Source organism: Poromitra crassiceps (genome assembly GCF_964638095.1).
Source record: "Poromitra crassiceps genome assembly, chromosome: 23".
In the NCBI taxonomy this organism is placed as follows: Eukaryota; Metazoa; Chordata; class Actinopteri; order Beryciformes; family Melamphaidae; genus Poromitra; species Poromitra crassiceps.
Genome location: NC_139639.1, coordinates 17865270 through 17890904, shown reverse-complemented (window position 1 = coordinate 17890904; position 25635 = coordinate 17865270). Strand labels below are relative to the sequence as shown.

At 41.7% G+C, this 25635-nt stretch overlaps 1 protein-coding gene across 1 annotated transcript; it reads right to left on the bottom strand.

Moving 5' to 3' along the window:
• Positions 1 to 3619: 3619 nt before the first annotated feature.
• On the bottom strand, positions 3620 to 19046 carry xirp1 (xin actin binding repeat containing 1; the record flags this gene model as incomplete). Its single annotated transcript, XM_083659031.1, has 8 exons — positions 3620 to 10666; positions 11700 to 11744; positions 12024 to 12175; positions 16400 to 16478; positions 16793 to 17110; positions 17218 to 17272; positions 18084 to 18212; positions 18943 to 19046. 8 exons carry the CDS (start codon positions 19044 to 19046, stop codon positions 3620 to 3622), a joined length of 7929 nt encoding a protein of 2642 aa, XP_083515157.1.
• Between the last annotated feature and the right edge of the window lie 6589 nt (positions 19047 to 25635).

The following is a 25635-nucleotide window of genomic DNA, read 5'->3' as shown; positions in this document are numbered from 1 at the left end:
GTTTGAGCATGTGTGACATCTTTTCTTTCCTCTGGCACAGCTGATCTCTTCGTGTCTTCGGTCTTCTCTGATGATGACTGAAATAGTTTTCCTAAGAGCCCACGGGGTTTGCTTTCTGGTTTCTTGTCATCTTTCAGTTCAACCTTGTTTGCTTTTTCATTGCCACTAGATGTGAACAGCTTCGACAAAGGACTCTTTCCTTTCGACCAGGATCCCAATTTAGCTTTTGTCCTGTCTGTCTGTTTACCAGAACCTTTAGGAGAAATAGCACCCTTCTTCTGGCTACTAGTGGTTTCTTGCTCTTTTGCTGAATCATCCTCGTCAAACTGATTATTTTTTGCTACACTACTATCTTCTCTAGTCATTTGTTCTGCTTGAATTTGCAACATACTTGGATTTTCTGAGTCATACTGATTTACCAAATTCATTGGAACAATATCTGGTTTCTTGGATTGCTCTTGGTGAGTAACAACTTCTTGAGTTGCATAATCTCTTTCTTCTGTAGTTTGTAATTCATCACCCTTAGAGTTCTCTAAGAGCCTATTCAGAATTGTAATGTTGTCTTTGTCACCCATCTGTGGGATCTCTTGACTACTCTCCTCTTTCACATGCTCTGGGTTTGTGGTTATTTTTCCATGACTTGTCTTTTCAAAGGGATTAATGGTTACCTCAATTTCAACCTGTTCTTCCCTGAACTCGGACGACAAATTCTCAAAGTCATTGTTTTTGCTGATATCACTCCCCTCCTTCACTGAGTGCTGTTCACTTTGGTCTGAGTGCTGCTTACTGTGGTCTTCATTTTCTGCTTTCAAGCCCAATTCAGAGGACAACTGGTCATCTTGAATATCAACATTTGAAGCAAACCGGACAGACTTTCTAGCTTTACTTGGAGAAGTTCCCTGCCTGTTGGATGTTGAATTATATGTCTTTATTATGGGGGGTGCCAAATCTGTCTGTTCTATGTTTGGTTTTGTGACAGTAGTACCCGTTTCTAAGCAGGGTGGAGAAGCTGCCGTTGGAGGGATGCTGTCTTGGAAAAGTGCTGTTTTGGTTGGAACCCTCCCAGGATTTGTTCCCTTGGGAGGCAATTTATTGGATGATTTAAAACCTGTTGGTTTTGATTGTTCCTTGAGCACTGAAATTAAGGGGCTTGATAATCCCTCCACTCTCTCTATTTTTTCTTCTCCCTTGCCGATCTTTAGTTGTTTCTTGTCAGGTATCTTATTTTTCTGGGCTGGTGCATATGTCTGTTGTGTTGGATACTTTTTCTCTGGTGGCCAGCTCATTTTCAGTTTGCCTCTAACATCAGTACCACTGTTATAATCTGCTTCTCTTGCAGATGACTTTGCAGCAAATACACCAGCAGAGGGCTCTCCTGAGCCATCAAAAATGTTTTCATTGCCCTTTGTTGTTTTGGGGATCAACTTGACATCTGGCTCATCTATTGCTTCGTTTTTCTGAAGCCAACGGTCTTTATGTTGTTTGTGTCCAAATCCTTCATCATAATTTCCTTTTCTTTTAAAGAGTTGTTGGTAGTGAAAGATGCAGTAGAACTCTCCATAAAGAGATGAATAGTTATGGATGCTGCAATAACATAAAACAAATTTTGTGATATTTAAACACAATTAAAATGTACTTTGTGTTAATAATTTGTCATATGATTTTTCATTCATATTAGATCAGCAATTTTTTATGATTTTAATACCTTGCATAGGGTTTGATTTTTTTTTTTACAACAACTGATTTGAGGCCGTTGCATTGTTAAGGCTGAGAACTCTCACCTGAGCTTCTTCTTACAGTGTTTACAGCAGAAGCAGTTGTTGTGCAGGATAAGAGTATTGGCCACCATTCTTTCCATTGGGTAGACAGGTGACAAACAGGCAGAACACATTTCCTTGGCAGGTGACTGGAACTATGACAACAACAAATCTGATTCAGTTCTTTGTTTCTTTAAAGCAATCCCGTGTATGACTTTTCTATCATTGAGAAATTAAGTATTTCACACACACACACACACACACACACACACGCGCGCGCACACACACACACACACACACACACACACACACACACACACACACACACACACACACACACACACACACACACACACACACACACACACACACACACAATATCACATAGCACATTCCTACCAGCACATTTCTTTGCCTGCCCTTCTACCAGTTTATCCTCTATTGGAAAGATTTTTTGTTTGTTCCTTTGTACCAGCAGGCAAGATTTAGTATTATGTGTCATCAAATCTTAACATATTCCTAATTCCTTTATAGGGTATCATTGGTATTTTTTATTTTTTATTTTCAGAAGGTAATAGAACCAAGTGCCACCACTTGTGCATTCATCAAAAACTACCAGTGGCCATGGTCATAGTCTTCCAATGGGACGCAGCCATCTAGTGGTTTTGCTGTGTATGTGTGATGAACATGACTTATTACTGTAGTTGAAAGATGCAAGCAAATACTAGATACTATAGGTAATACTACTCGACCAATAATGTTATATTGACAATAGACAGACAGCTTACAGCAATGTTTCACAAGAGATATAAACTAATAGATCTAACAAACAGCAACTCATTTAGGTAGGGTACTGGCCCAATAATAAACTTATGCTACTGTACAGTATACCAGTTCTATTTATTCAAAACAAACTACTGTTGCTGCTTCCATAAACATAAAAAACATAATTTCCTGTCTGCCAGAATATATTTCCCTGGGTAGGCCTTGGGAAACACCAATCAGGTTTTTAGAACGGCAAATGTAAAAGCTTTCATGAAGTATGTTTTTTTATATGTTGTTATATCTGTCAGCGATAGGAAAACATATTTTTTACATTCAAATCACAGATTATTACTTAACTAATTAGTGGCGAAACAGACTTCTTGTCAATCAGCTGATATTCATCACTGATCTTTAACACTTTGAAGTGAGATATAATTCGATTTTAGTCATGTATGTTTATTCAAAGAAATATGGTTCCATTCAAGGCTGCTGTATGACTTGTGCATAAATGCAAGGAATTTGGGGTACATAGCATTTCTTTCAAATAATCTTGAATTATAGTAGCCTTATGCAACAAGCTGTGATCAGTTCTGGGCTATTTCTATGAAATGAAAGGTTTAAAATAAAGTTCAAATCATTTATGGTTTTGCTGGAATCATTTACCAGGTAAGTTAAAGAGGCAGTGAGCAATTTGTAAATCCACACTGTGGAGGTGAACTGCCTGAGGTACATTTATCACAGGCAACAACAATCACTGTAAGGTGCTGCATGATATTTTTCAAACTATCTGAATCATAATGTAAAAGAATATAGAAATAATTTCTTTCAAACATCTTTTAATCTGTAATTTCTTTTTTCATTTACACAACAGAACATATCAAATCTGCTTCACTTTAATAAAACTACTTAACATTTTACTATATTATGGTTACAGTATAAAATCCATGACATTTTTTTTTAACTAAGAGTCAACATTATTATTTCATGTTATCAATTCTTCTTATTACATAACTGACAAAACCTTTTCATTAAAAACAATGTGGAAAAATACATAAAAGGAATAATTAGTGATCTAAAATCAAAGGAAAAGTGGCATTTTAGTGCTTTTCTGTTGGTTGGCTAAATGTTACAAACACTGTCCCGTCCTTCTTGGCATTGTTGAACACATTTTCTCCGAAAGGGCGATCAGATCTTCGCATCAAGGGGGATGTCATTACTTCATACCTGGTTGGACTGCCAACTACTTCAAACAGTGCAGATGGTTTACTCTCAGACTGCTTAGTGACGAATCTTGAAGTCTTGGAAGAAACAAATGTATTGCCAAATCCATCAGTCTCTTCATATGTTTCACTGACTGTCTTTGTGCCAATTATTCCTGCAGGAGGCTCCGGAACAGTTTTCACCTCAAGTACGCTGACCTTCCGTTGTGCAGGACTGTGGAAATTGCTTGAGGACTCAGCAGTTGCAGATACCTGGCCCGGATCACTATTTGCACCACTTTGGCAACATTTTGGTTGTTCTGTAGGCTTTCTGGCAGCAGAGTGAATGGAGATGAATGACGGGGAGGATTGGGAACTGGACTGTCTGATAAGTGGCTTATTGTGCACTTGTTGTTTTGAAGGACTTGAAGCTGAAACTTGTTTCACATTCCCTTCAGGTGTCTCTTTGATTTGATCTGCTTTGGCCTTGCTCGACACAATACTGATTTTCCTGATGTTGTTGGCAGGTTGACAGCTTTGCTCAGATTTCAAAGATTCATCAAATAGTCCTGACAGCCCTGCAATGTCAGCCTCTGATTTCAGATTAGAGACAGAGTACAACGCCTTTTTAATTGCCTCTTCAATGTCAATTAGTTTTGCTAAAGTCTGTTCCTTCAGATTCATTATTTCCTTGCTTGCCTTTTCCAGATCTTCAAATGCGGTGTCAACTGAGGAGATGCTTTCTAGGTCATCATCCTGGATCTCTACCTCAACCTTCTTGTCGACCTTTTTATGACTTTGCTTAGTATTTCTACTTGGTGTAACTATCCAAGCAGGGACATTTTCAAATAATGTCTTCAAGGAGCTAACATCTACATTGCTGGTCTCTCCCTCTATCTCTTGCATTTGAGATAGGATTTCCTTGAGTTCCTCTCGTTTCCTTAAATTTTCAAAAATCTCCATTGCTGCCTTCACATTTCCTTTCATGATCTCCTCCTTGTGGACAGAGAGCCTCTGTCGTCGCTCATCCTCTGTCTCCTTTGCTTTCTTCTTTCTGAGAACAACTTTATCCTCAGGTTTTTGTTGTTCTTCATCACGGCCATTTTGGTGTATAGGACAAGCATCAACAGGAATGTTGGTCGCTGACTTTTGCAATTCATTGTCGCTGTGTTGTTTATTGATAGCGTTGGGATTTGATTTCTGTTGTGCAGTGGTTTTGTCAGTTTGTTTTTGCTGGCAACCCTTATCTTTTACTACCTTTGCCTTCTTGGACAAAACAGGGACTTTTTTGTTCAAAGTGTCGTTATCCTTTCTCTCAAAGTTCTGTAGAGCAGCCTGCAAGCTCATGTTCATTTCATGTTGAGCATCTTCTGCATAAGTCTGCATACACATCCTTATCTCCTCAGCTGCATTGATTTTCTGTATCACATTTCTATCTATTTCTATTTCAGTGCCTTTTGAAGTCATCAGTTTCCTATCAACTTGACAGACTGATACTTTCCCTGGAAGCACTGGCGTATTCTGCATTATCTCAATTTCCTGAGCCTTTGAGTCCTTTCCTAGAATTTCATTGGTAGTCCCAATGTGATTTGAGGCTTGCACTGCTTCGTCAGTAGATGTTTGATGGCATGATTGATGTATGATCTCTTTGTGTTCTATACTCACTTCACTATGATTTCTGTTTTCTTGTGGTTTATGTGAAGAGGGAGTGGAAGGCTGTTTGCCTTTTTTCACTTTTGGAGGAATCACAGGACTTTTTACATGGTCTTTGATGGGGCCAGGGACTTCGGAAGGAGTTGGCAGAATATTCTGATCATAAACAACTACTGATTTTGTCCATTGTGGCTTGGGTGGTAAAGCTGGCTTCTGGTCCTGTGGTTTCTCACTTGTCTTTTGAGGGAGTGGAGGTGGCGCTACACCATCAGAAGTGGATGATTTAGAGTTTCCATTTGCAATCGCTACGGGGTTGGGTGTTGGATTCTGTGTAATGGATGAGGGTCCTTCACAAGTTACTGAAATCGAAGGAGACAATTCAGTGTCAGATGGAGGCATAGATACCACAACACACTGCTTGTGAACAGTCTTGCTCCTCTCTGAACAAGCTCTGCCTGAATTCCTGTATATCATTGCAGCTTTAAAGTCTCCTCTGGATACATTTACACTAGACTTCTCAAGAGACTGCAGAGCCAACTGCATGTTACCTCTTACAATATCCTCTTTATCGAGGAGCTTCTGCTCTGTTGTTGCACTCTGAAGAGACCTAATTGCTGCCTTCACATCTCCTCTGATAACTTCTCCTTCTGTCTCATCCTCTGCTGTATGAACATTACAATTTACAAAAGGTGGCAGTGATTCTGGTGCACAATTATTGACTATAACTGCACTTTGTGATAGTTCACCCTGTTGACAAGCCTCAAAGGTAACATGGTTTTGCTGATCTTTCACTGCATCACTGACCTTTGGATAAGTCGTGATTTGCTGGCATCTGGAGGAAGACGAACACACAGTCTGCGTCACCGTTGAGGATCTTTCCTCTTGTGCTGAGACATTCAGGTTGTATATTTTTCCTGGAACAATGACTTCACGCTCCACATGCATGCTTTGGGTCTTCGCCATTTCTAGGGACTTTTTAGCTGCTTTCACGTCTCCAGATAGAATTTCCTCTTTTTGTGCTTGGCCTCCCTCTGTTTCAGGACCTTGTGCTGACAAGTCCATGTCATAGATGGTTCCAGGTTTGATGATCTCTCGCTCCACGCACATGCTCTGTTGCTTTGCACGTTCTAATGACTGCATTGTTGCCTTGATGTCACCAGCCACAACCTCCTCTTTTTCTACCATGATAGGTTGCTTGACTGCAAGTTGTTGCTTTGCTGATGAGATATCCCCATGGATTATTTCTTCCTTTGGGATGCAATTGTCAACATCAAAAGAGCACTCTGATGCAAAAACTTTTTTGGTGTTCTTTACATCCCCTGGCAAGACATCAGAAATTGTTCGCTCCACCTGCTCCTTTTGTTGATAGAGACTTCTCTTTGCTTCTTTCACATCTCCTTGCACTACTTCAATGTGGTCCTTCGCCAAAAGGCTGTGATCAACTTCATCTCCTGGTGCCTCAGTATGAAAACTCTTCAGGTATTGCAGATCTCCTTTTTCAATGCAACTTTTGAACAAGTTCACATTCCCCTTTTCATTTTCATCTACTCGACAAGAGGATGCAGTCTTCTGGTTATTGGCTGTAGCTAGGAGATTTCCAATAGCAGACTTGACATCTCCCCTTTCAATGTCTTGACTCTCGGTTTTTGTTTCACAATGGCAGATGAGTGAGTAAACGGTCATCTCTGCTTGTCCCCCTGCAGACTCTTGCATTATGATTCCTCTTTTCAAGTGCTTTCTTTGAACAAGCAGACTATCGATCATCTGGGCAATGTTTTGTATTCTTTGATCCTTGTCTAGGTTGATAGGTGATGTTGACTGATGGACTGGGAGTTCTACTACTGTAGTGTTTATTTGATCCATCTCCACTTCTCTAAGAAGAGTAATCTGGGGCTTTAGGGTTGGCTTGTACAACAATTGCAACATGATGTTTCTGATGTTACCCTCAATAACTTCCTCCTTCTGGATTTGTACGCCTTCTTTGCTGGCAAGCTGATATTTTGCCATGTTAACGTAATGATTCTCATTTGCTTCTATTATGATACCACTCGAGTGAATAAAAGCCTGTTGATGTAGATGGGACAGAGTCTCGGTGACACTGTTGACAGTGATTTTGTCCAGTGGAGTGGTTTCAAACAGCCAGGTAGTGCTCTTCACATCAGCTTTTGACATCTCCTCCTCAACACCTTGCACTGAGGTATTATCAGGCTCCTTGATCTTGTCCAGTGGCTGTGACTCAAACAGCCAAGTGCAGCGTTTCACATCTCCTTTCTGGTTGTCTTCCCTATGGACAGTATTCACCATACCTTGCTCCTGAGGTTCCCCTTTCAGACTGTCAATGGGTTGATTCTCAAAGAGCCAGGTGGAGGTCCTGACATCACCTTGCTGAACATCAGTGACACTAACCATTCTCATGTACTTCTTGTGTGCCTGCTCAGATTCAAATATCTGTTTACTGTGCTGCACGTTACTGCTTCCAAAGTCCTCCACAACCCTGACAGAGGGCTCATCTCTGCTGGCGGCGAAGGAGTCCAAAGGTTGTGTCTCAAATTTCCATCGAGCTGATTTGACATCTCCTTTCTTGACATCTTCTTGGGTGACAGCTCGGATCACATAAACCTCATTCTCTGCCTTGATGGTATCAAGGGGTTTTGTCTCGAACATCCACCTAGCTCCTCTTACATTGCCACTCATTACTTCCTCTTTCTTCACAGTAGTTACCTCATGAAACTGTCCCTCCTTGTCTCTGATGGCATACAGCGGCTCGGACTCAAACATCATGGTGCTGGACTTCACGTCAACATTGCTCACAGGCTTCTCCACACAGACCGACTCCTGTTCAAGAGGTTGATCATGGATCTTGTCCAGTGAGAAGCTTTCGAATATAAACTTCTTGTTGTGTACATCACCACCCTCAACATCACTGACTCTGTGCATGTTTGCTTCATCATTGTCCTTCTCATTGATCATGTTGATGGGATGGTTCTCAAACAGCCAGGTGAATTTATTAACTGATCCTTGCTGAATCTGTTCATCTTCCTTCTGTTCATCAGATACTGTCATAATTTCTGATCCTATTTCATCAAGGGACTGGGATTCAAAAAGTTCTTTGACTCGTGAGACATCTCCCGATTGGACATCTACCTGGCTGACATATTTCGCGTCTTGTTCTGTATTTGTGTCCTTCCTTATTCTATCCAAAGTTTCTGTCTCAAAAAGACGTTTCACTGTTTTGACCCCAACCTCCGATTTAACAGAATCCTGTGTGGTGCTGCATAATTTCAAATTGTGCTCCTCGCTGTCTTTAATGCTGTCGAGAGGCTGTGACTCAAAAAGCCAAGTGAAGGACTTGACGTTGGTATTTTCAATGGCTTCTTTATCACGTACTTTGTCGGATTTGTCGTACAAAATGTCCATTGGTTGTGTCTCAAATAACCACTTGCAGGTCTTGACATCGCCTTTGTGAGACTCCTCTTGTTGTACAGAAGAGTTTTGCTCTGTCTGGTTGAACTTGGAATGGATCCCATCTATTGTCTGGGTCTCAAAAAGCCACTTTGCCATCTTGACATCGCTCTTTGTATCCTCCTGTCTGGTGATGCCTTTGATTACCTCAACATTTCCTTCTCCCTCTGCAAATTGGTCAAAAGGCTTGGTCTCAAACATCCACTTGTAGTTTTGGACGTTCCCTTTGATGAACTCCTCTCTGCTGACTGTTGTGACCTTATGGAGGTTTCCGGAGGAGTCCTTTATAGCATATAAAGGAGTTGTCTCAAACAATGCTTTGTTACCTTTCACATTTCCTCCTGTGATATCATTTTCCTTCTTCTCTTCAATCTCCTCATCAGAATGAGTAATTTTGCTGAGAGGAATTGTTTCAAAAAGATGTTTGAATGACTTTACATCACCCTTTTCAATCTGTTGTTCTCTGAATGAGGTGCTCTTTTTAATATTGTAGTTCTCAAATATTTGCTTTTTGTCTTTTACTTCTCCTTGTTCATCAGCTGAAAGGGCGATTTTCTTCAAATGTCCAACTTCATGGCTATCACTAAGGGTCTCCATGGGTTGAGTTTCAAACAGCCACAGAGAAGTCTTAACATCTCCCCCAAGTATTTCTTCCTTTTCCACAGTTATTTCTTCAGAGTCTCCTTTCAGTGCTGCCAAGGGATGTGTCTCAAAGAGCTTCTTTTTGTTCACAACATCAGCCTCTCTTGTGCAGTCAGCCACAGTTCCTTCGAACCTGTCCACTTCCATGCCCTCTTGTATTGTGTTAAATGGCTGAGTTTCAAACATCCACCTCTTTCTATCAACTCCACCTGTCTGCCCCTCTTCCAGTGATATGCCACGAATAATCTTCACTCCATCGGTTCCTTTATTAATGATGTCCAATGGCTGGGTTTCAAAAAGCCAACGTGCAGTGCTGATGTTGCTGCTCTTGACCTCCTCCCTGCAGATGGACTTAATCTCATGGATATTGCCACTGTTGTCTCTGATGGCACAGCAAGGTTCTGCCTGGAAGAGTTTCACAGTCTTCTGGACATCTCCCTTCTGCTCCTGGAGCTCAGACTTAAGTTTCAGGAAGTTATGGTCTTCGATGGAGTTGCAGCGCCCTAAGTCACTCAGTGGTTTAGACTCAAAAAGCAGCCGAGTCCCTCGCACGTCTCCTGGCTGGATGGGTTCTGTCAGCACTGCTTCAACCACTTCACCCTCTTCTCTTTTTAGTTTGTTTAGGGAATCTAAGGACTGGGTCTCAAACAACCATGTTGATGTTCTGACATCCCCTCTGACAGAGGTCTGCCTTTCCGCAAATGCCCCTGAAATTTGCTGGGCACTGTCAATATGCTCAAACATTGAGGAGGTACTTCTGACATCTCCACCTTTTAAGTCCTCCTCATCCAGCAGCTTCTTGGTTGCATGAGGATCTCCAATATTGTCCAGAGTCCAGTTCTCAAAGATCCACCTCATGGACTGCACTTCACACTGATAAGCAGCATCCGCTGCCTGCAAGCTTTCTGACTGCACTGCCTCCATTAGCTCATCATCCATAACATCATCAATATTTGCCCGCAACTCTGGGTGAATGTGTTTAAAGAGCCTCTTCAGCTCACTCTTCTGCCTTTGCTGGTGGATCGTTGAGAAGGTTTCTTTAGGTGGAGGCACAGGGAGTCCACTTGATGACAAAGGCCCTTCATAGTCAAGGGGTCTAGGTGGTACGGGGGGAGCTGGGGGAGGAGGCAGGTCGTCTTCATCGTGAGATGATTCTGACATTGTGATTTCTTTGGTTGCATCGGCCATCTTGAAATGAAAAAAGAAATGGGAGTGATATTGTCAGTATTCAATTATAAGAAAAACCATATTAGGATAAATAAAAATGTTAGATTGCCATGCATTTAGTAAGTGAAGCCATACTTTACCTTTTTCTGTGCTCGCTTGATGCTTTTCACAGCAAACCATCCTCTACCACACAGGGTTAGCAAAACACTTCATAACCGTTAGTAGGCAGACATTGCACAAATACCTACTCTATCACGTTTTGAGTGTGAAAAGGAAATTAGTTATTTGAATTACGTAATACTATCTCTATAAATTATATACATACTGTATTATACTGAAATAGAAATCTCACGTGCTTCGCTCGCTCTTTTATGGCATCCCTCGCTGCAATTGTGAGCAATTTTGGGCCGCGGAACCTCGCCTTATTATAGTAGTGAGATATATATAGCCTAATATACCAGTATGTCTAAATTCTAAATTTATATAGAATATGATATATTCTGTTAGATTATATCATACTATATATAATATAATATGATCAGAAATATAAATCATATTTACTATATAAATGATGTTGTAGATACATAGAGAATGACTGCTCTTAAATTATTTGTTGGATTGTCACTGTTGGTCTGCCTTAGGTGTGTTTTAATTCTATGATATTCTGAAATAGTGATACCCAAAGTTAGACAAGCAAACATAAAAACTAAAAATTAACCGTCGATTTTGCATCCTCCATGATCCTGTCCTGTTTAAGGAATTGTACTATACTATTTTAATGCATAATGTTGCTTATGCCATTTGCAAAGATTACAGAAATTATTTTATCAATATCATTAATATCAATCCTGAAATAAACGAATAGCATTTGTTGATTTGTTGGTGGATTGTAATTACACGGTGTTGCAAAGAAGTGTTGAGTCTCTTACTATAAGTTGTTACTTGTGTCCTAGGTCAAAGAATAGGTTGTGCAAGCAAAGTGTTAACTACACACCACACATTTAACACCACTCACACAATGTTTTTAGGATGATAAGTAAACTATATACAGTACCTTACTGTTTTTAGCCTTCTGTCCTGGTCCTGGAGTACTGGAGTCCTATTGAACAACACAATTATTAAGTGTGATTTAGATCAGAGCAGTCATAGAAATGCAAAAAGCACAATTGATCATAAAGTCAAAAAAAAATCTGCACAGTTTTATATTACCATTGTACTGCATTATGTGCTATACATTCACAGTATGCAACAGATGTATTGTAAAAAAAAAAAAAAGCGTTGAGTAGCTCCTGTTGTGCCAGAGAATAGCGGTCATTCTCTAGTGTGTGCCCTTGACCCCGGTGTGTGGGGAGGAATGGGAAGCATGTGAGGCACTCACTGGTTGTGTTGAGCCTCCCGCGGAGTCTGTAGCTGCCACTCTCGACAGGTAGAGAGCTGATCTGTCTCTCACTGAGGCGGAAGTAGATATCCTATCTCGGCCTTGTCTTGATGGGCTGTCTCCCTTAGTCAATGGTAGGGTCTTTCTGTCATCTGTAATAGAGCGGATAAAATAAATAGCATCAATTATTATTATTATTATTATTTGTAAAAATGTTTCAATACCTATACTATCAATGAATACCTCACATTTTATTTCACGACTATGTGAAATAGAATCATCAGGGTATCAGGGGACACACTGTTGCTAGTTTACATAGCGATGATTAGAAATTGCTTTGACACACATGTGTAGTGATACTGTTGGACTCAGATATTCTTGTATCTCAAGCTATGCACAGCAGTGTGTCTGGCGTCAGCAACAAGTGTAACGATAACTGTGTGTATTTATAGTGATGCTGGAATGTGTCTTATCAGTTTACTATTGTCGCTCCGCGTTAACTCATCTGCAACATGGCCGGTGAGTGCTCTTAAAATGTCCCCAGGCTGAATAGCTGGGGACATTTTAAGCAAATGAAAATCCATATGACTTGGTGTGCTTAAGACAAACATTGTAACAAACAAGCTGATGGAGGCTTTGATCCCAGTGGCTGACAAGAAAAATAAGCCCACACACACACTGCCAGTTGCCTGAGATCCTCACACGAGAGCAACTGCTAGCTCAGCTGGAGTGACCCGGATTGTTTGCACATTGTTTGTGTGAGCTCTCTGCCATCAAGCCATCAACACCTGACCAAAGGAATGTGACTGCCTGACCCCATGGAAAACATAAAAACAATTTCAGCTGGTTAAAAGTGGGCGTACGTTATTTCACCTGTAGCTGAATTTGACTGCAATAACAAGTCATAGTACTGCAATGAAATAAAGCAACTGTCCTCAGCATCAGCACTGAAAAACCCCCTGAAAACCCTGCATCAGTGTAGAACTTTCTGGTTGCAGCGATAACAATTTTGGAGAGATAATAGCAAATTCCATATAGCCTACATAACTAATAGCTATATACTGTATAACAATGAAACAATCATGAAATCTAGTGTGACTATTTCAAACTTGTTATGAGATTCAAAACAGCACAAATGCAGCCCCAGCAACGTCTGGTTTGAGAGGTCAGCAGCTCAGTGTGTTCCACAGACCAACCAGCTGGAACTAATGTCCACATTTGAACACACCTCCATTTTCACACAGTAAGCTCCCGCAGGACAAAAGGACGGACCAGTAAGCTGGCGCCTCTCACGAGTCTGGACTTAAAACATTTTCATCGCTGGATGAGCAGACAGAATGAGGCAACCGAGCACCATGATGACGAGTCCTGTTGATGTTCTGACCCACAAGACCGAGGTCAACCTCACCAGTTATCACTGTACATTCACACACGCGCTACTAATAATAGCTGATGAAATGCTACTTGGTAAAATCCCTTCGTACAAACTGAAAAGGGACCATTTAATGTCTAGTCTGAACTCTTTTTTTTTCCTTCTTCTTCAAGACTGATATCAGCATTTATGGGTTCTTCACTAGAACCTCAATTCGAAGGCTTTTGCGAAGAGGAGAGTAATTTCTACTGACATCTCTTTGTTCTGGGTTGGTTCCCCAGCAATGCAAGCATGTCCGGCCTCTTTTACTCATCTCTCCACAGGAATGGAGAGGAGCTATTAGCGGCGCAGCAATGTGAGTGCTTTTGGGCCATGGACAGCTGTACAAATGATTCTGAAATGCAGTCGGTATTTGTTCTTCATCACCACCTTCGCCACCATCAGCTGTTTGTGATTGTAGCCACATTCACAGACTGTAATGAAAACCAGTATGCCAAAAGTGGCCTCTGTACCCCACAGGCTGGCCATACTGAGGGGCTCAGACCCCCCAAACAGCACATCAGTGTCAACATAAGAGCTATGTGAAAATCATTGTGTTAATATGAACCAATACCAGTGACGTTTGTTTTTCCTTCCTCCAACTTTTATGACTGATATCCTACTGCTTCTCTACTCTTCCTATTTCATAGAGCGTCAGCACCCTTCTGATGATGGCAGAAGGCCAGTGATTGGCTGATCCCGCTCTCTGATCTCCCATTCCAGGCATATCTAAGGATTAGGGAATGTGAAATAATAGCCACTTAGGGCATCATGAAGATGCCAGCAATATAGCAAATGCAATTGAATTTATGACCTTGGGTAGCTCTGATATTATTCATAAGGACTTGACATTAACTCATAACATGGCAAAATGGGAAGCAGATCGTCTCTTTTTCCTTCTTCATCAAAGTCAATCATTTCAAATGAGTCTCTCTCTCTCTCTCATGCTTATATCCAATTGGGGCGTAAAGGACTTATTGGAAAAGACCCTTCTTTGATTTAACAGCGATATTCTGGTACAATATGAGATATCAACCTAACATGAGGAATACTGTCTTGTTGAAATAAGCAAGTAAATAGTGTTCACAGTACCTCAAATTCATTCTATTATCATCCAGATTGGAATCATTACATAAGACAGTCTACAGAAATGTAAACCTTGACAGTAAATAAAATTACCATTAAAGTAAAGTAAAAGTTATCATTATAGTTTTTTTTTTTAACATTAGTTTCACATTCAAGTTAATTTCCCCCCTTATTTCCAGTTTAATCCATGATACTCACAGAAGTACTACCAGCTCAGTCACTTGGTTGTGTATCCCGGTTGTTGGTTAAAGTTCCTCTAATGGTTCCTAAGGCCCCTGTGATGTTAGCTGCTCCGCTGCCTCTCTCACTCTGTCTCCATCTAGTCCTCTGGCCCTAGTGACAGCTGATTTTTATCAGATCCGTTGGCCCAGTAGGAGAGATGGGCTATTTTGGGAGGGTGGCTGGCGGCTGCTCCTCGGCTGAGTCAATCACCTCTGTTAGTCACTAGAGGACTGGGGCGTCCCTGCACCTCCCATTCCCATGGCTGCGTTGTCACCCCCTATAACGGGCACTGGGAGGGACCTACAGTCACTAGGTGCTCAGCAGGCAACATAATAAAAAACAAACAGGTACTCAGTGGTGATCCTATTTTTGTAAAGTGCTACATTGATACAGTGCTACAAGGCTCAAGGTCAAATAAACTATTGGATAATGTGTATATGCCGTGATTAAGCCATTAATATTAACTTTTAACCAATATAAATATAACTTCTAACCAATTCTACTTTTAGACTGCAAGATCATTTTGTAGTAGTTTCAACAGGATGGTTTGTGAAGCTATGTTTGAGCATTATAAGTGTGAATGAATTTTTTTTCTGTGTTGTAAATTACTTTTCTGTTGTTTTTCTTTCATTTTGGAGGAGAGGTTCATTGATTAGAAATTAGGTCAGGCATAATATAAGCATTTTGCTTCTGCCTGAGCCTGTTCAGTCTCTGGTTGTTGACTTTGTTTATACTGTGATTTTGTTATGTATAATGACTGAATAAAATTACATTACATTACATTACATAATATAATTTGTGGCTGAAGTATTTCATTTTTTGGGTTTAGAAAAGTACAATATTATAGACTCTGGTTTCTGTTGCCTGCCAACCACGTCAATTCTGTTTTTAACCCTGGGAAATGGAGGGACAGATAATGTCTGATCAACACATCTTGATGTCAGTCACACTCTTGTCTGTGACTCACGGTGACAAAGCACCAGACACACCACAGGGTCAAAGTGTCATCCAGGATATGCTGGATCCATCTCACCTCCAGGAGGCCCACGGTCTGCGTCACGGTCAGAACTGCCAGCGACAGCCTCACACCTATCTTGAGCATGCGTGCCCAATGCATAGTTATGCATCTACGAAGCCACATCCTGATCTTTACTTAGCACTTTGCTGCTACTCCCAGGGTCACCGAACAGAACTCACTGCTTACCTAACTCCTCTGTCAGGATTACATAGTGGTATTTTAAATACTAGAAGCCATGGCCCCGACATTCTTGCTTGGTGGGTAACTTAAGATAGATTCACTCGATGCATGTGTGTGGATGATGACCATGTTGTAGTATATTCTTTGTCAGAGAGATTGATGGATGTGTCATCGTTCAAAGCACCTCCAAATAACAAATAACTCAACGTTCATTCATGAAAGGAGAACCTACAGGAACCCAACCATGAATGATGGAGACAGTTTGTGATGGGGAATTGCTTTGATAACAGTTTCTCATAGTCATGTAGTGCGAGGACAATTGATGCTGTGCTGTGGTACCAAAATACAGCGATGACCTCATGCCTTTGAGGGGAGGCTGGCAATAAGCCCTCACCGACGCCGTCTCCCCTATCAGATCCCACAGTGACAGTAAACATGTAATTTAGTACCACGGCTCACCGTGTGAGTATCCTGACGCTCTGGCGTAAGACTCTGGGAGCCCACTTATGGTCTTTCCCCTCTCCACCTGGACAGCTTTCTGTGAATCAACAACATGCAGTATGGTGAGGAACAGCTCATTCTTAGAATAATAAACTGCAGCCATCTTTCCTAGGATGCATAGAATCAAGAAAAGCTTCACAGACAGTTGGTTAAATATGGTGTCTTATATATACACAATATACCAGTCTTAATTTTCATGTATTCACTTCAATTAAAGGATCCCATGCTGCTCTACAGGTTGAGAAAGTTCTACACCCCTTGGTCTTATGAAACCTGTTCAAAAATAACCGGACAAAGTGAGAAATGCTTGGTGGTCAAGCGGAAAACTCACACACAGACAGATAAACACACCTGCGTGGTTGTCCCCTTTCCAGGAGTGCTGTGGCATTTCAAGTCCTGCGGGGGGCGCTCTCTCCCCATCTTGCTGCCACTAGCTGAGGCCGTGTTCAGCCGAGGGCTGCTGGAGGAGTCCTGCTGCAGGACGGCCTTGGACTCAAACAGGGCTCGCAGTGCGCTGGTGCCTCCGACCTCCTTCTGGGGCAGGCAGTCCATGGAGCGACTCCTGGACAGGCTGAAGCTCGTTCCAGAACCCGGGTGGTCCACACTGTCCCTCCATCGGCCCTCCGCCCGACTTTCTAAGACCTCGACTCTGCTGCTCACTCTAGACACCTAGAACGAAGTGATTGATTTCTAGTTGTCCTTCCAGCTGCTGCTGTTATTGTAATATTTGCCACATTTAATACTTATAGTCATTGAGAATTAAAATGACACGTTACCTGGAGTTTGTGCTCTGCTTTCTCAGAAATCCTTAGGTCTCCACTGCTTTGGTACCTGTTTGCACAAATACATTGTGCCTCTTTAATGTGACATTATCAATACATATCAAATGCAATGATGAAGTTCAGCCATTAGTCATTTTCAGTGTTGGGGGTAACTCATTACAAAAGTAACATATTACATGTAATATATTACTTTTAGCAGTAACTCAGTAATATAACTTATTACCAATAGGATTTCAGTAAAATTATACCAGTTACTTTGTCAACTAACACAAGTTACAAATTGAGTTTTCTTAATCAAAGCACATATTTAAATTAAGATACAATCATTTAATTTAATCAAATTGTGTGTTTTTATACAAATAACCACTTTCACATTTCTTATTTTTCAAGATGGTTCCGGGGCGGCGATGTCATTCTGCTACTGCTGTTATTTTGGTGAAAGTAATGCAAAAGTAGTGTAATAAGTAACACGTTACTCTACACGGACAGTAATATTGTAAAGTAACTTATTACTTTCAAATGAAAGTAACTAGTAATATGTAGTATATTACATTTTGAAAGTAACTTGCCCAACACTGGTCATTTCTCCTGTGCACTGTATATGTATGTGGCAGAAGTAGCCTAGACGAGGCTAAGGAAGGGGGCTTGTGGAAGTTGTGAGTGGGGAAAGAGAATGAATCACACTATCTGTCCCTCAACAACCCCTGTTGGTGTGCCATCGAGCAAGGCACTAAACTCCCAACTATTCCAGCTGAGCTGCTCAGAGGCCACCAGTAGAAGACTGTGGTTGTGCTGGGCAGCTCCCAGTCTGATGTAAATGTGAAGCAGGGTGGTGCGAGAAAAGTCAACTTTTCACTTACTGCTGCACTAGCTGAGAGACAGACTTCCTGTCCCAGTGGGTGGGAGCTGGCATGACCCATGACCCCTCACGAGCCTCAGACAAGCTCTTCAAGGACTGGCTCCTCCTCAGGCTGTGTGCCTCCATCCCTCTAACAGCAGCTAAATGGAGATTTGTGTGAATGTGTGACAACAAATCTCCATCATCTTAGTCCCAAACAGTATTTTTGTAGATAGCATACTCACATAATTACACATAATAGTCACATTATTACATACTACAGACAGTAGGTGAAATATTGTGAATGCAAAATCAGATTACTGCTAACATATTTATGGGCAAGTATTGTCTTCACTGATCATAGAGCTCAAAGCAGCATATTTGGGAATAGTCACATTTTGCTGAAATCCATAAACACCTATGTCTTATCGTTCTGTCTATATTCACTCATATAACAAGAGGTTTAACTTCATTTCTGTTATTATATAACGGGTTGTCACACTCTCTGTCATATGACTCTGTTAATGTTTATAAACTCCCGTGCTTAGGTAGTAAACCCTACACTAGGCTACATCCCAGTATGACTGGCTGTATGCTGGCGTGAGTGGTGTACATAGCAAACAGAATTATATTGATGAAAAAAGACCTGCAGCTTGCTGTCCTATCCTTCAAAAACAAAGGTTTTTATCATATAAATACTGCACAAAAACATCTGTATTCCACAATCTCAGTCACAGCTCTCAAGTGTAGCAAGTGGCTCTTTAGTGACACTTTAAAACTACAAAGGTACTTAGCACACCACATGCCTAATGTGATCATTTCAATCAAGATTATGCTTTTCTGTCTGCAACAAGAGCGAGATAATAAGTTCAACTCCATACCTGAGAGACGAAGAAGTCACCTGTGCATCTCTGCCTTTGTTGGTCACTTGTGGTTTAGGAGCATCTCTCACAAGACACAGCAATTCCCAGTGTCCAAAGTCCATTCTTTAACAGCCTGTGATTCTGGGCTTCCGTTCCGCATATCAGATATGCTTACAATACAATTAAGCTATCCTTCATTGACACCTATGAAATCTCTCTGATAGGTCAATAAAACACAGAAGCCTGTGCAGATTACTGTAATGGCCCATATGGTGTTTCCAACCTTTTCCCAGATTTGCCTACATTATATTTTCATTTGTTTTTTTGTTTTTATTATGTAAAAGAAGAACACACAAAATTACGTTTTCTTGATATCCATAAAAGTGTAACATGTTTTTGGTTTCCTTTATGATGCTTAAATACTAATGGATACATTGTACCATAAAAACCCACTGTTTATGTGAAACGACAGAGAGAGTGAGAGAGAGAGAGAGAGAGAGAGAGAGAGAGAGAGAGAGAGAGAGAGAGAGAGAGAGAGAGAGAGATGGGCAGAGAGAGAGACCTATGTGCTTCATGACAGCTGGTCCAGTCAGATGTCAGTGATGGAATGCCTGGCATAGCCTCTGTGTCACTGTATCTCATGTGAATACGCAAAGCAGCCACATTTTATCTGCACTTCACATGCCTATCATAGCCATGTTATTACTGCAATGGGAATCACCTTCATACACCTTACACACACCATTATTCCACAGTGTGCTTATATGATAATGTGTTAAAATTGGCTCTGCTATTAGATAAACTACTGCATGCCACTGATACAACACGGTGAAGGGACAGGAGATCAAAGCTGACGCTGCATTTAAATCTAGTGTTCGTTCCTGTGGGTGATTACAGCCTGCTTCTGCTTAAACTGAGAAATAAAACTCAACAGCAGTTTCAACGACCATAAACTAAGAGTAAAGTGTAGATTTTCCCTGGACACAAGCCACCTGAGGTAACCATTAACAGTTAAAAAGATTCACCTTTCAAAACTTTCCCTGGTGCACACGCTGTACAAATAAGACGTTTTATCGAACTAGGATAAAGCGAGAATAAAAGAGTGATTGGGCAACTGCCATTTGGTATCGCTGTTGCAATCAACATGACATGTTGAAAGCATTTCTGTCACCTGACCACATCAGTACCCATGCTGCTGAACACTGACCATGTCGGCCTCCAGTGGAGAAAGTGGTGATATGAAGCAGTGGTTCTCACTCACGCCCAGGGGTCCTTGATGGGGTTCCTGGGGGTCCCAGCAAAAAGGAGAATAATTTATTTTCACTATAAGTCTATCCATAAGTAACACAATATATATATATATATATATATAGAAATTTTTATTTTGTCTGAGGATAAGCCCCTTGAGATGCAGCATCTCGTTTACGAGAGGGTCCTCGAACACAATACATGAAACATTTCAGGAATACAAAACAAAGGTAACATTCAACGAAACAATTAACAAATACACACATAAATAAGTAACACAATAACATAATGTATGACTATTTTAGTCATGGGTTTCATACACTTTCTGGAATAAAACATCTAAAAGCAACAATCTTGTCAGATGAGGACCCTGGGACAAAATCTTATCAAATGGGGGCGTGGTCTAATTTGTGTCAGTTTAGGGGTCCTTGAGGTGAAAATGTTTGAGAACCACTGAACAGAGCACCAATCCTTTCCCATGGAGGGGGAGGGGGGGGGGGTTTCTTTTGCTCCTTACTATCATCTAGCAGCCAGCAGATGGCGCCAGAGCAACATGCCTCCCCTCATCTCTGACAAACCGTTAAAGAGATCATACTACTGGCATTGTCTTGCTGCCAAAACATTTGTCTTGAAGCTACCAGTGCAGTGCATAGCTTTCCACTCTATTGACAGTTCACTGGATTGCATTTATTCATACACAACCAAGCAACCTTTAAAGAGGTTGATAGCTTATTATTATGCTTGCTTGTGCACAACTTGTCCTTTGGATGTTTTTCAAATTAGATTATTATGCTTGCTTGCTCATGGTGCAAGTTAGTGCTTAGACAGATGCACTTTAATGCTTTGTGCAAACAATTGAATATGTTACAAGTCACAGTGGAATGAGAAATCAATCTTAGGTCTGACAGTTATGTTTGCAGTGTCAGTTTCATGTGTTTTGCCAGCTGCAATGGAGGGAGTGCTGCTGAAGCAAGGAGGGAGGGAGGGAGGGAGGAGCGTCAGGCTCACTCACAGGACTGCACAGAACAGTCAGTACTGGACTGAACAGCTGAGAACAGAGCAGGTCTCCTTCCTGCTGCTGCATGCCCCTGCAAAGGCTCACATGGAGCTCACATGTGACGGCCAGCACTGACAGCACAACTCACTGTGCTGGAACTCGCTCCCACTGCAGGGCAGCCAAACGAGCCAGACCCGATCAATGGAAAGACGAGAGCAAGAGGAGGAAAGCATACGGTACATACATGCACAGCCCTGCTAGGATAGTGGTTCTCAAAGTGCGGTCCGGGGACCTCCAGGGGTCCTTGAGGGGGTTCCAGGGGGTCCCCAGCAAAAAGGCGAATAATTTAATTTTTCGAATTTTCACTAAAATTCCATCAATAAGTAATGACAGAATGTGTGACTATTTTGGTCATGGGTTTCATATACTTTCTGTAATAAAACATCTAAAAGCAACAAAAACACATCTTATCAGATGAGAGACACTGCCCCTGGGTCAAAACCTTATCAAATGGGAGTCTGTGTGTGGTGGTCTTTGTGTCAGTTTACGGGTCCTTGACATAAAGAGAAAGAGTTTGAAAACCACTGGGCTAAGCTACAGTGCTGAATGCATAATGTAGCAGCAGACCGCAAAGGCATAGAAAAATAAAGGGAATACAACTACTTCTCCTCCCATTGATTTGAGTGACTTCACAGAAAGCTCCTGGCTCCACACTGAGTCACGCAGGGCCAGCGGTTTACAGAAAAAGGTCACCACAACTCTCTAGCTGCTGTTGACAAGAGGCCCATTGTTAAAGGGAGAATGTCAAACCCAATCACACAGCTGCTTGCTGTTATCACTTGTGCTGCTCACATGCAGCAGCAGATAAGATCGCTTCTGTTGAGGACCGCAGTTACATTGTGTAACCTAGTTTGCACTCGGGGCTGCAGCTTGACTTGCTACTGCAGAACTCATGGATAATGTTTTGAGAGGATAGTAGAAGAATCTTGATAATTGTGATAAAAAAAAATCAATGCATACTATATACATAAAAAGTATAATAAAATTGTTGACAAAATGACCCATCTACATTGCCTCAACATGTTGCATTAGTGTTGCAGGTTTGACTCCCACTGCTCCCTGCAGTGACAATAAAGAGACCCTTAAGTGAAGGCATTTGAATTATACATTGCCAGTCATCTCAGCACATGCATTGTTTGCATACAACCTGGATCACTTTCATATGCAAAATGTGTTCAAACTAGTTATTGCACAGACAGCGGCACTCTTGTGCTCAGCGGTCTGGCAACTACAAGTTGTGTTTTTGTCGAACCAGATGTCACTCTGAGAGTGAAACTGTATATATATGCGTAGTGCGGTAGGCCCACTGGCTCGCCCACAGAGATATGATATCACCGCTGGAGTGAGCCAGGGATTGGGGCAGCAGTGCACTTGGCACAGGGCCAGAACCTGCCATCATTGGGGTGTCACAGGAAGTGTTTTGGTTTCACCCCCTGAAATGATACCACCGCACATACAAAGGGGCGGCAGTTGACACATCACTTAAGGTGTCACTGTTGTGAAATTTGACCCCGTAGTCTTTGTCCGATGCTCTTTCCAAAGTGGAGCTATGAAAGTGACCTTGCTGTATATCTGATGGAAATTTGGCACACAGGAAACGTTTAATGTTACACTGAACACTTGGAAGTGTTTGAGGGGCGGTATTCAAAGTTGTTTAAAACTATGAAACTTTCACACATGTAAATTTGGGACATAATTCACATCACATTCAAGAGTGTGTCTTGTGGATGGCTCTCTTCATCACTATTCAAAACACAGCTTTGTTTTAAACATGTTGACAAAACAAAACAAATGTGAACAAACGTACATCCATCAGCCTTTGTGTCAAAAGCACAAACACGTTTTTTCCTAACAAAACTTACCAAATAAACATGCACAAATTCGCAATGGCTGCAGTCAGATATCAGTGATGATGTCATCAGTGATGATGTCATCAGTTATGTCACTTGAGCAATTGTATGTCATCAGTGTCTGTCACAACTCACTTAAGCCTGGATTATGCTTGACGCTTTGGCCGGCCGCACGGAAATGAGAGACACGGAATCCGACGAGGAAACGTGTGGAGCTTGTATACTCTGTGTGGGTTTCTGCAAGCGGAATTGAGCGCGAGTCTTGAAAACTCCACTTTGTCCGCCCGTCCGCATCCGCGTAGTTACAAAATTCGGCGTGTGCACGGCCGGTCGAAAACCGTCCGCACGGAGCCTTGCGGAGGGGGCCGTGTCTGCTGATTTGACGTCACTTTTCCGCGCGGACACTCGCGTTCCTCGCTGATGCGGAAAGCATAATGAGACCTTTACACCGAGCATTTGTGATATCATCGCTGAAGAAGTCATCAGTGAGTGTCATCAGATGTAATCGATGTAGGACTTATGACATCATCAATGGCATCAAACTATCTCTGATGATCAACATCATCGGATACTTGTTGCTAATGATGTCACTACTATTATGACATCACCGCCATGGTGACTTCCAGCTAACGTTTGGGATGCCCCTGCTCCCTAATGATGTCACTCGTGACACTACTGATTATGTAATCATCGATACGCGACATCACTAATGACATCACTGCTCCCCAGATAGAAGAGTCCCGACATCTCCATTCACTCCAATGGACCAGTTTTTTACTCTCAAGAGTTCCAGGAAGTAACGTCCTGGATTAAGCAGCACTGTCGAGTTGCAGCAAAATAGACAGTTTGTGTTGTACTTTGAAAGGGTTTCTCCCCCCTTGAATCAAATTGTACATTATCAGCTTTATTTTAGCATGCAAAAGTAGCACGAGACCCATTCCTGGCTGTTCATTGGCTAATGAGTCTCGCATTTTGGTCCTCCGCTGATGCCCCTCTCTCTCTAGAGGACACTACTGCTCCCTAATGTTGTCCCTAGGAGGTACATCAGTGCTCCTTGATGATTGGTGATGATTGTCACTAATGCAGAAACTCTGACCTCACTACTGGCTGCAGCGGCCGCAGCTAATAAAGCCAGTAGCAGGTGACCGTGTTCTAATAGGGGACAGCATGGAAGTATAGATCAACCCTTTAATAGTGAGACTTCTTCCTAAGACGGTAATGGTGGCTGGTCCAGCTGGTCAGTGGCAGCTGAGTGATGACCAACACAGAATAGACAAAATACAGAAACACCACATCTGAATTGATTAAATCACGATTACAAAGAGATCTATCTACACAGGGAAGTCATATATGATGCTGAATATTGTGCCTGAATTCCAGGTGCATGAGCCACAAATCCCCAACATCTTACTAATAGGGCGGCCGCCGGCCGGGGAGCGGGGCGGCAGCAACATGGCGACCCACACGAGCATCATCAGTGATGTCATCATCGCTGATACTCTACTCACACTCTGAATGGTTGTACAGAATGTAACATGACCAGGCACCCACTGTTCCCTCATCATGATCACCATATTCCAGGATAATAATGATGCAGCCCCCCCCCCCCCCCCCGCCATCCACTGTTCTAAACAAACTGAAGTGGGGTTTAATGAGCACACATGGCCTCCCCAGCCACCACACATAAACATTACTGAACCTGGAGGCTTTCCTTCTTGAGGAATGGTTCAATATCCCCCTGCACACAGTTCAGGACTGAGGTGTGAAGCTGGTGTGAAGGCAGAGTGCCCCTATTTCTTATCATGTAATATTCATAATATTGTTAGGTGATTCTGTTATTTTGTCTGCTCATGTATTTCTGCTTTGGACACGAATACTGAAAAACAAACTGGCTTCACATTAATATGGTTTTAATTAACCTCTTGCAATGTGAAAAAATAAGAAGAAAAGGGGACCGTGTAGAAAGCGAACATCATTGGTGCCAAAAATGACAACAGTCACGATTGTAATAATAAAGACAATGATTATGATCATGCGGATATGATGATCATGAAGTTAAATATAGGGATTTGCTGTCTTCCTATCTTCTAAAACGGTCACCGCCAGGCTATATTTGTCCTGGTGACCATGGCGACCACGGTCAAAATATGACATCAGAGAGGGTATGTAAAACAGAGCCAACTCATGTCTACATGTGACATTTCCACAAGTGGAACCAAAGTAGTGTAGGGGCATGAATGACAGAGAGAGAGAGAGAGGGACGGGGGAAGAGAGAGAGAGAAGAGAGAGAGAACGTCTGAGTCTATTCTCCATTTCTTGAGTGTCATGAATGAATGAATCATACTCGGTTATTTTTATTATTTCATTGAGTCACCCTGCTGCAAAGCCAAGGCTGGACTGACTACCTGGAAGGATGAGTATCACAGATAAACAAGTACAGTAAACTACATATACTGTTGAAGTCGGACGTTTACCTACACTTGCTGAAGCTGAAGCTACTTAAGCTGAAGTCATTAAAACTCATTTCTAAACCACTTCACAGATTTCATGTTAATA